The following is a 12,179-nucleotide window of genomic DNA, read 5'->3' as shown; positions in this document are numbered from 1 at the left end:
TCCTTCAAAAGCAGATTTTGAACCCTGCTGATGGACACAAGCTTCTGACCAAACAGGATGGTAGATGACCCAGGCAGAACTCTAAAAAGGCAAGGAGCCGGAAAGCTGGGGAGCCAGCAGAGATCAGAAAATGGTAGAACTCACAGGGGCCCTGTTGCTGATGAGCAGGCCAACTTAGAGAGGACAATTTTACCAGAAATGGGTATGAACGTGCCACCTCACTGTTCAAACAGGAGATCTGGCCAGGCTCTACTGGGATAGGACCATATTATGAGAAAGGGGAGACATTACAGTACAGCCCTGCTTATTTTCACAATGTTGGCCTAATTATGCCAGCAAAGGGCTCTTGAGCTTGCCCTCATCTGGAGCTTAGCCATTTTGTCTGGAACCAAAACAGCTCAGCTGATGATATGGATATGGGCAAAATTCATTCAAAGACATGAGCATCCACAAGCCTAATTGTAAGAAATGTGGAAATCAAAGCTCACTTTGGGGTGCTAAGGCTCTGTCACTGGGGGAGATCCAAAGGCTCAGCCCAAAAAGGTGCATGCTACTCAGGAAGCTACCAACAGGAACTCTAAGCATGAGGGTTTGTCTGATCCCCTCTGAATTTTAAATGTCTGACTCAAGCCTGCATATTAGAGCTGCCTCCCTCCACCCATCATCCAGAACCTGAAATCCTTCTCAGACATAGACTCCTATATCTATTATTTGACAGAACTGAGCAGGACTCACTGTTTTTCATGTGAAATATATATGTGAATGAGTGCTGCCAGTCATCTTTTATTCAATAATCTAATAATTAAAGCACTAGGAAAGTTAGGTTTAGTTCCCTCCAAGCATCAGGGGATACAAACTCCCACCACCCAAGATTCCTAATAATCCAGCTATTTAGGATAAGAGACCTTCTCAACTCCACTGCATGAAGTGGTGTCACTGAAGAGGAAACAGCAATAGGAACTAAAAGCAGTAACTGGTCCTGACAATCCCATGAGTAGGAATCCCTAAACTGGGGAAGAGAACTGAAATGGACATTTATTTTCTGGATGAATGATCCATATATAAGATGGGTACTGCTTACCACTACTAGCCATGTTTTCAATGAAGCAGCTGTGACTACATTTTGTGAACAGTCCAAAACATTAGGGCACATAAGCTGTACTCCGCATGTTTACTGAATCAGTCACTTTGGGAAATTGTGTCCAGTTAATGTACAGTTTAGGAAAAGCTGGGCACATAGTAATTTACACAGAAGCAACACTGTATCATGCACAGAACTCCATCTCTGAGTGCATAAGGAAGTTTCAGGTGCCAAATGAAAGCACAGCTAGGATTAGGTGATGTGTGAAGTGTGTGTAGAGAGAGAAAGAAGAACAGGTGCTGGGTGACTCCAACGTATGGACTCCAATGCCAAAAAACTGCCTACATTCTTCTCTGGATTTAGCTCACAATTTTCTGTTCTGTTAAAAAATCCAATTTAATCAAGAATTATGACAGTGTCTGTCTGAAGAAGTTAAATGCTTCTTAACTGCACAACTTCTGAACAGCTTTATTTTTGATCAATGACGTCATAGCATTGGCCAACTGATATTAAAGCACTATATGTTACTGGTAGGAACAAAACTGCTCCCAGCAAAATTTGTGGACTTACAGTATTAAATATGCTAAAGGCAGTAGGAGCAAAGCAAGCGTAATTATGAGCCAGTCAATAGTAGGGTTGGGTGATCAGGTATGAATAAAATAACAATTTGAACTCAACACAGAAAAAAATGCACTCTCTTCTTTGAGTTTATAGGCAATTAATGCCTTTCTCATCACCAAGTATATTCTAAAATGGAAGAGGAGGCCATGTTTCTCCTCATCTACTATAAGAATTACATTTAAACAAGGGAAGTATTTAGCTGCTGTAATGAAGCAGGTATCTCAGGCCTGCTAGTTTCATAGTCATACTTTAAATTAAACAAAAGAATTAATTTCAAAAATTGGTTACCTCTTTCTGGAAGCGTACTGGCATTGCATATTTGTTCTTCACCATCACCAGCTGATGTTGCGGCTTTTATTTTAAATTGGTAAGAAATATTGGAAAGTAGATTTCTAAAAGTATGTATTGTATCATAAGAAGAAAAGTTCATAGAATTTCCTTCAACTGTTACGACGTAATGAGTAATCACACCGTTTGATGAGGCAGGGGGGTCCCACTGCACTAGGATTGATTGCCAGCTCGTTGCAATACAATGAACATTCTGGACAACATCTGGTACTTAAAAGATACACATGTAACAAGGTTAACATTCCCACACAATTAAAATGGTAATCACAGACCAGTATACTCAGAGAAGCAGACGTAATTTCATAGCAAGGGTCAAACATTCCAATGGCAGACAAATTGATATTTTAATCGAAAGACATTGAGAGAACAAAAATATGTCTTTGTCCTCATTAGAACCTTAATTTCCAACAGCTATGAACATGACTCATGATAGTGCTTCAACTAGAAGAGACCATCTATTTGGCTTTTTCTTAGCTGTGTGCTCCAGTTTTATTTTCACATCTGCTCATATTTTCCCCATGTTTTTGTAATCAAAGTGTAGTAAAATATACACAGTAGTGTGAAGATCATGTATTTCACAGCAGTATCAACAGCAGAAGTTCCTTATTAACCTGTTAGCTTGTTTCTTTTTAGGCACTGTATCCTATCTCACTGTTCTTACAGCAGGGCATGTCCTGCATAGAAGTCACTGGGCAAGCTTCAGAGCTGTCATATCAATGTTATTACCTTACTGGTCCCCATCTCTTTGCTGGTCCCAGCAGATGAATTTTTTTAAAAGGTCATAAAAATTTAAAATGCTGGCAAATAACATGTAAATGCATGCTGAAAATAGAGCAATTAGCTGTGAACAATTGATTAAATAGGACAATAAATTAAAGTATCTCAGAAAGAGCTAAATAGCTGGCTGTACCAGCTGAGAGAAAACAAATACATGGTGAAGGGTGCTTCAGACTACTCTGTCTCTTGAAACATGTCCAAAAACCTATAAAATGGTGAAAGGACTATCATCAATGTATCAGAAGTAGAAGGTAACGTTAATAATCACTGCACAAGGGGAAATGGATCTCTTTAAAAAGTTTAATTTTCTTTCCAGAGTTTGAAGAATGCTCTTTTAAAAAAGCAGCTTCTGCAGAAGAAGGGAGATTAACTGGCACTTTTAATAAAGACTACAGACAGAATCCCTAGATGATCCCAATGAAGAATAGATCTACTATTTGCCTAAAAGCTGAGTTGGAGGGAAAGGAAATAATGCTATAATTAGTTGAGCATAAAATCCAAGAAAAAGCTGTAAAACGACATGACCACAGTCCTGCAGGCAATGTCTATCCAGCACTTTGGAAAAGAGCACTGGGAGCATGGAATGTCACAGATGAGACAAGTGATGGCTGCCTGTGGCCCTTGGGCAGGACAACATCCAGCTGCAGGGATCCAACAGACAACCTTGCAATGTTCAGTTGAGAACCTGGTTCAGTGATGGTCCAGATTTCTTATTTCTCTCACTGCTGGATACAATAAACAGTGTAATTTTTTCCTGTACACTGTTTAACCAACTTAATCAGCTCTATAAAGAACATCTCACTGGAAGTGTAATGTTGAAAAACTAGTTGGCACAAGCGTTGTTTCCTTGATACTTCCTCTACTCCATTGTTGTCAGTATAAAAGGAACCTGGGAGATAAACACAGCCCCCATCCATGCTAGTCTCTTGGCTCTGACAGCCCTTATAAAGTAAAGCAGTCTGGGCATTGCTCTGACTTGCCAAAGGAGCAAAGGTTTCACCTAAAGGCCACTTTCACACATCCATGGATCTCCTGGGCTGCCTTTAGTGAAAGCTGAATATACAGTTCCACATGAAATAATATTTCATTTTCAAAAAACTTGCAACTTCAAAAAGTATGTAGAAGGCACAAGATAAAACTGCACATGATTAATAAATTAACTCAGCTATATTGCATAGTCCTCCCCAGTTGTCAGGAAGAATAAGACGTAACAAATTAAGATATTTAATTGGTGATTAGCTTTCCCTCCTAAAATAAATTATCAAATATGTTAAAGGTTTGCATTTGTTTAATGTAATTTCCAGGTCATTTGCCAATCTTTTGCCCAGCTGCTTTTGATACTGCTAAACTTTCAGTTATTTTCACAGGGATCTGAATTATTGCTTTGATCTGCAAAGTCTGATATCTATCTAATTTTCCTCCCATTATCTGTGGTGCTATTAAAAGATTTATAGCAGCCATATAAGCCTCTCATTTCAGATGAGGGCATTTCTAATTCTACACTTCCGACATCAAACTTTAAACCCAGCCTATTTGGTGCAATAGGAATGTGAATCCATGTTACACAGGCAGATGACAATGAGATAGTGTTATACTACATTTAATTTGGAGAGAAGAGGAAGAATGCTGTTCAGCTATACAAGGAAATCTACATAAACAAAACTGCAGCTTATTAAAAGTCATATCTAACCTGATTCCATTGTTGTAAATTGGACAGCATTACTGAACTGATTGCCGTTTCCAAGTTTGGTATATGCAGAAACACTGATAATATAGGTGCTGAATGGTTCTAATCCAACAAGGTTGGCCTCATTGCTTGAACCTGAAACATTCTTCAAGAAGGAAAAATTATTAGTAGACAATCTGTGTAAACACTGTGGGCCTCATCTTGTTCTCATTGAAATGAACAGAAGATTCAGAACTGCACTGTTGCCTCTTCTACTCTCAGCGGCTGTCTGTCATATAGAGTGGTCCCTGATCTCAACTAAAAGGAATGCAGGGTCACATTCTTCCTTTCCTTTCTCCTCTCTCTCTTTCGCTCTGGCTTGTAAGCAAGATATGTCAAAGGATGGTATCACTATTACCATAGCATTGTTAGAACAGATTAACTCCATGTATACTTTTTTTTTTTTTTACCAATACTAAGAACTCTGTCACCTCCACACCACCATATCAAGCCCTTCTCACCTTCTACTTCTTTACTTCACCTCTTCAACAGAAGAAGTCACATGAATCATAGTTTCTCATTTCTTTTACTTTACCTGAGTCAGACAGACAGACAGACTGATGAAGAGACGTGGTTGGAAAAAGTCTATTAAGTACAGTTAAGTTCCTGGTAGTAGTTTTTCCCAGAGTACACAGGGTCACTCTGTGCATACTTTCAGAGGACTCTAATAACAGCAAGGAGATAGCTCAATTTCACCAGGAAAACCTGGTGAACATTTTGCAAGATTCAAGTTACCAGAGAATTATGGTGCCTAACTACAATATTTCTATATACATTGCTCTGCCTTTCTCACTGTCACTACCTAAATCTAGGTTCTTGTCCTTATAACATTACATAACATGAAGAAACTTGGGACATGGCAGACACATCTAAGTGTTGCTGCCAGTTTCTATAATCTAACTCTGTAATCTACTGACAGGCAGTTATGTAGGGCTTGGTTTGGTTTGAGTCTGCCTGTGATGGAAAGTGGGTTAAAAAGCTTTGTGTGGCCTCCATGAGGGCCCAAAGAATGTAATTGCAAAGTCAGCTGCTGAACAAATCATTCTGTTCCTTTTCTATGTGTGCATAGTACCTCCCACCTCCAAGGATCACAGGAGAGACTAGGGACATGACAAGCACTTCATTCCATAATGGGGAATAACAGCAGATTGCATAAGGAGTAGCCAAACAGGTCATGTTCCCTCAAGGGGATTGACTTCTGCAATACATATACTTAACAAGAGTGCAAGTATGTCTCTTGCATGCTAAGTCTCTGAAAAAGAGACTGTATCGCTGCTGCAGTTGGAGTAATGAGGCCCTCCACAATCCCACAGTGTACCTTGCATTGCATGTCTTAAACTCACAGTTCACTTCACAGATACCTTTTCACTGTAGCATTTACAAGCATCTCACATGAGCACAATTCCTCATTATATAGTTTCTAAGCCTGAGATGCAACCCCGACCTCAGCTTACTGCCCTCACAGTTCATGGTGCTTTTTTGATGCCATCCGAAAAAACAGATTTAAGTGGTGTATTCTTGGATATAAATGCATCTATCAATGTGTATTTCTATGTATATTTTTACAGTATCTATTATTTCAGTTAAAATGTATTCAATTATTCTTATACAATTCAAATAAAAAAACCCTCTAAACAGGTTTCAACCATTTTGCAAGATTACTAGGAATTTCCTTTTTTCTTCTGTGAATCTCAGAAGTCCACAGATACTACATTGCTAAACAAAGGTGGCCAAAAAAACAGTCGTTTTTATCATTTTCTAACATCGAACTTGCACTGAAGTATGGGCTAAAGATTAATAAAGCTCATCATTAATGAAATACTAGAAGCTCAGAGCAAATTAAGATCTAACCACTTTTTCTCTACGTAATTTTAAAAATTGAACAACTGGCATGGTGTGAGGGTAAGAAAACTGTCTTACAGAACATAAGAATTTAGAGGAGTTTCATAATCCTAGGAGCATAATAGACATCCAAAATATTTTTCATATATTTTGTTCTTAAAATATGAAAAAAGCATATACCTGCCTAAAAGATTAAACACTGCTAAATATTATATACATACCTGATAAAATATTTTTTCACTGTTGTTTTGAAAAATCTTAAAATTGTATCTCATAATAACACCATTCGGTTGAGGACTTGGATCCCATTTCAGCCATACAGAATCTGCAGTGTAGTTCATAATGGTCAAATGCTGAGGTGGAGCTAATGGCACTGCAAAAGAGGAATGCTCTTGATTTCAAAATCACAAATAATCCAGGCAAATACAAAAACTTTTCAGAAGCAGCAGAACTGAACTCAAGAAAATACTAATTCATAGCTATTTTTTTTTAATTTTTTTTTGGCTTGAAATGAATTCCATTAATCAGGAATACCTGTTTAGTCATCAAAGGATATTTAATTAGAGACCTAAAGAATCTATTAATCACTTAAACAGCCCCATCGTCAGAATCAAGGACATTTGACAAAAATCATATTAGATATATTGCTGAAATCAAATATACTTTGCTTTCTACAGTATATATTGAGCACAGCAATATATATCTAAAATATGTCATTTACCTTATTGGTGAGAGTAGGGCCTTGTAAAGGACACCTGTAGGAATGCGTAAGAAATACTTCCATGTTTGATCATTTTTCAATTACACAAATATGAGGGAAGAAGAGGAAAATATTGTTGCTTGTTTCAAAAGTCCTCACACTTGCAAATTGTGATGTATTCCAAAGGCAAAAGACATTTCTCTTTGAAGTTACTTTTAGTATCCTGAGCAGAATGTGACCTCCTCCAGCATACAGAGACTGGAGGAGCAGAACTCCAAAAAGACTTCCCTTGTCACATTTCTTTCTCGTGAAAGCTCTTCAGGCACAGACCAATAGAAAACAAATTCTTCACCTCAGCTCTCTCCAGTTCTAATGTTCAGACCTAAGATGGGTTCAACAACATAGGTCTAAAATTTCAAAGTTTGTTACAATTGCATTTGCTCACCTGACTCATCTGTGTAGAACAGAAGCACGGCAGACGGACCAGGTCCTTTTGTAGTTCTTGCAGCTGCATAAATGCTGTACAGTGTGAATGGTGCAAGGTCTTCCAAGATCACAAAATTATTGGAGGTAGAGAATGAATTATTTCTTTCTGGGCCAAATAAATTTAAATCATAACTTACTATGATACCATTTGGCTTAACAGGAGGGTCCCATGAAATCATAACTGAGGTAGTTGAGAGATTTGAATATGCTTTGATTATAGGTGCTGATTCTGGGACTACATTAAGAAATAAGAAAGAGAAAAACAAGGATAACCACAGCAAAAAGATGAATAACAATGAAAAATGTCTTTTAGCTATCAGTGCTTTGAATGGAACTTTCTTATTTTTGAATTTTGAATGGAAGTGCTTAAACTTGTGCTTTGAATGGAAAATTCTATTTCATGATCTCAGCACAGAAATGTATGATACCAGTTATTTGTGTTACTGTATCACAAAAGACTTCTAAGTAACATGAGAAAGATAAACACAATAATCATTTTTTTTCTTTAGAAAGCGATTTGGGTTTTACACACTTCCTTAGGAATGAATAAAAACTATTCTTAAACTTACCATCTTCATCAGTTTTGATATGCAGACTTAGAGCATGCAGTTCAGAAGATCCTTTTTCAGTAGTTGGTATGATTTTCAGAATGTAATCAGTGTATTTCTCCAGATTGTCAAAAATAATGCTTGTGTTGTAAGTAAGGAAAGACAGTATCTTTTTGGTTTCCAGATGCAATAAACTTAGAGAAACATGAAAGAAGACTAAACCATTTGGCTGAGATGGTGGAAGCCAGCTTACATTTACAGAAGATGAGGAAATGTTTTGATAGACCAGATTTTCAACAGAGCCATCTGGGACTATGAGAGATAATAAGCAAAAAATAAATGCATGGATCATAATAATAAAGATCCCAAAACCAAAACAGAAATAAACACCCAACATATGATTATTTTGTAAACCTCATATGTGATATGCTAAATATTTTGTACACCATTTTTAAAATCATTTATGCCTCGTTATCAAAAGCAAAATATTCTGGAAGCATATATGGATAATCGTCTATTGAATTTGATCATTGAAAGATCCTTAATGACAGTTCTATTATTGCTTGTGAAAGAAGTTCATGAATTATGTTCTCTGTATTACAAAGCGAAGACTCAGATCAAAATGTTTTATAAGCAAAGGAAAATACTACAGTATTGGAAAGAGCATTTACTGGCTTTTTAACTTTGTCATCATAACAGTAAAACCATTTTAAAGTTATAAAATATTTAATTAATAGAAGCAGTGACATACACTGTAACACTAAAAAAAACTGGTCACTTACTATCCTGATCTGTATACACATCTATTATTTCACTGGTTTTGCTTCCGTCTCCAAAAGCTGTGCTTGCAGTTAACCACAGAGTATAATAGCTGTATTTTGCCAGGTCATCCAGAATTGCAGACTGAGACATATTGACACCACCACTGTCGTTACCAAAACTCGTGAAATTCTAAGGGAAAGAAATTGTGTTAATTCACTCAAAATAAATGTTAATTCTTCATCACCTTAGGTTTTTAGTTTCCCACTTAGTCATCAATGCCACCAAGAGATGATTCACCATACTATTCAGGAGACATAAACTTATACTTGGGATCAAGTCAGTCCTCCTGATTTTTACTGAAATACACAAATAATTTGTTATATACTTTCTATTATGACTCCTTGTGAGCACTATAGAGCATATAATTGTCTCTTCTTGTTGTTTGTAGTTTTTGAATGCCATTCTACCTTTTAAAAAAAAGAAATTGTCTGTTACATTGCATGCATTTATCCTTAACACATCAAAACCAAAAAAAGTATTTGTTAATTCTTCATAGATTACATGATCACACTTGTGATTTTTCTCATTTAATGTTCTGCATGAAGCAAGTCAAAGGACGTCCTCCACTTTTTTCCGTACTTGTGAGAGTAAATCTTACGGAAAACTGTCCTATTTTGAATTAAAAATATACAGTGACAGAGATCTCACCACAATCCTTGGTAAATTGTTCCTTTGGTTAGTTATCCTTTTCATTAAAAACTTGTCCTTATCTCTAATGCAAACTTCTGTAATGTCTATCCCCAGTGGCTTGTGTTAAACTGAAGGAGCTGTCAGAATATACTTCCTTGTGCAGTTAGTCACTAACAGTAGACAGCTGTATCAGGACCAAATCCTACTTTATCTGAATTATTAATTCAGATAAATAATAATTCAGATAAATTTCACTTAAATTGCCACTGTTGATTCAGGTTCCAGATTATCCACTAGGGGGAGGCTATTTGTTCAACTTTTTGGAAACTGAAAAGAAAAAAAAATCATTCCGATTATTTTTATAAGGTCAGCTACATCACATAACTGAAAGTGTCAAATCTCCAATTGCTACCAAGGAACCTGACTTAGAAGGCCCACTGCAGTTCTGCTCAGGATTTGAAGGCTCTGTTGAGAGGCCATGTACCGTATATGCATATTCAGCTCCAGGAAAGTCAAAGCTTTGCTCCTGATTTGAAGAGTCAGTGTCATTACTCTCCAGCATTGCCCCATTGAGCAGGTGGCAAAGGAAGCACTCTCAGGATCAAGGAAGTCCTCATTTTTCTATGCAGCAACATGTTCATGGTGGGATGGATTTTGCCCAATCCCCAAATAAATTTCATAGTACACATTTCAGTTATTCGACTTGCTCATTGTTTTCAGTGTTACACTTATTCGCACCCTCCATCTCCTTAAAATCAAACCTGGCTTTAAGTTTAATGCTTTCCTCGAAAAGAGGGGCCCAAATAGCAGACTTACTGAAACAGGAGGAGGGTGACTCTAACGTTCGCATAGCTAAATACAGAAATATTGCATATATACATAAGCATACTAAAACTGCGTGCTAAACATAGGATATCTTTCTCTTGAGGAAAGTTCCTACTGAAGAAGTCACTGTGACACTCTTTACCAAACAGTTGTGTAAGTACTGTGAAAACTGACAGCTCTCCATATAATCTTGAGGGATATATATTGTCACCAGTATATATCAACTAATATGTCTAATTTAACACTTGACTAAATTTTTTGTACAGGCAAAACTATTTTATTTTTGTAGAAAATAACAAGCAATATTCTTACTGATTTCCCTAAGATTTTTATACCAGTACCTAAAGACCTGTGGTCACTAGTGCTTATGTAAAATAAATAAATACTTTTTTCAGCACTGCAAAGCAAGCCTTCATTCTGAACACAAAACAGAAGCTGTACAAACTGGCAGTATAAACCTCTTTATGCACACACCTAAACCACACCGTAAGGCTTGTCTCAAAGATTAAGTTAAGTCAGTGTCAGCCAACATATTAAGAAATTCCATGTTAAGCCATGACTTTCTTCTAAATGCAGATAGAAGTGAGGACTCTCTTGATGTAACTAACTGAAAAAGGCTGGGAGGAGTTTTGCTTTACACTTGGGTACAGCAAGATGCAGGAAATGGCGGATCATGTTCTAAGGTACTGTAAGTAATTAAATTTTCTGATGCTCAAGCACAGTACGACAGAAAATATTTTGTGAACTGGAATTCACAACACTCCTTTATTATTGTTATTATTAGTCAGGAGATCCAAAAAAGGATTTCAAATAATTCCCTGAGTTTTAAAGGTAAAAATGTCAAAGGTTGACACAATCAAACCACTTGGCACATCAAATTTTGATTCTAGATTGAATACGAGTTTATCAGTATGATCAGTTGAAAATCCCACTCATAGTTCAAAAAGCATACCTTTACAGTTTAGTTAGCTGTATGCCAGCTAGGCACAGGATACCTCAGTGACCCAACCTGACTGCGACAACAAAAGGCTCTTTGGTGATTCAACAAAAACTTAAGAAGGAGTCTCCTTATTATGGGAAACCCAAGGATTGATAATTGGGGACTAACTCAAAATTCTGCTATGAAAAAATATTAGAAAAGCATGAACACATAATTAAGAGTACGGGTGAGCAGGAAGAGTTGTGTGAGTACAAACTGAGAAATGACAAAACTTGCATTGATTGTACCCTGGGTACACTATAGGAAGCTTTACAATTAACTGTGGCTGCAGATGAAAGCAAACTGCTTAGGATCTTTGGCTACAGCTGAAGAAATTCTTCCTTCTGTCCCCTTCTTCATCTATACGTGAAAGAAGTTTTGACATAGAAAAGTATCAGATTATTAAAAGCAGCTAAGTGTAAGCAATACACAGAAGCCATGAGAGTGTCAGGAGAAAGAAGCATCTCCTTCAGCCCAGGAAGAAGACTACTCCAGTGCTGTAAAGCTGTTATCAGTTATATACATATATCAGTTATATACAGTGCTGCTGTTCTTCACTGTTAACATTTTCCCCCATTCTCTTTCTGTCTTCAGACAGTGTATCGCACTGTTATTTTGAGTTAGGATCTCACACACTTGATTTTGGTAGTCAAGTGAGAGGGGTCACACTGTGAGGGCTAATCCAAGCCATCCAATCCAAGGGATTTAATGCACACTGTTCTAGTACTGACCTAAGTGAAGACATTTGCTTTTTGTGTGCTGTACTGTTCTGAGGCCATCTTTTCAACCATTTG

The 12,179-nt window shown here is 37.1% G+C and overlaps 1 protein-coding gene across 1 annotated transcript in view; it reads right to left on the bottom strand.

Annotated features, from left to right (window-relative positions):
* PTPRQ (protein tyrosine phosphatase, receptor type Q) overlaps positions 1 to 12,179 on the bottom strand; it is a 109,996-nt gene that overhangs the window by 57,294 nt on the left and 40,523 nt on the right. The window contains exons 20-25 of the mRNA XM_026060176.1: positions 8,912 to 9,080; positions 8,151 to 8,441; positions 7,541 to 7,816; positions 6,617 to 6,768; positions 4,518 to 4,659; positions 1,991 to 2,260 (exon numbers count right to left, since the gene is read on the bottom strand). Coding sequence (XP_025915961.1) covers positions 1,991 to 2,260; positions 4,518 to 4,659; positions 6,617 to 6,768; positions 7,541 to 7,816; positions 8,151 to 8,441; positions 8,912 to 9,080 — 1,300 coding nt within the window. The remainder of the gene's footprint in view (positions 1 to 1,990; positions 2,261 to 4,517; positions 4,660 to 6,616; positions 6,769 to 7,540; positions 7,817 to 8,150; positions 8,442 to 8,911; positions 9,081 to 12,179) is intronic.

Source organism: Apteryx rowi, unplaced genomic scaffold (genome assembly GCF_003343035.1).
Source record: "Apteryx rowi isolate R43461 unplaced genomic scaffold, aptRow1 scaffold_166, whole genome shotgun sequence".
In the NCBI taxonomy this organism is placed as follows: Eukaryota; Metazoa; Chordata; class Aves; order Apterygiformes; family Apterygidae; genus Apteryx; species Apteryx rowi.
Note: the sequence above shows the minus strand (reverse complement) of the source record. Positions and strands in the feature narration are given on the sequence as shown.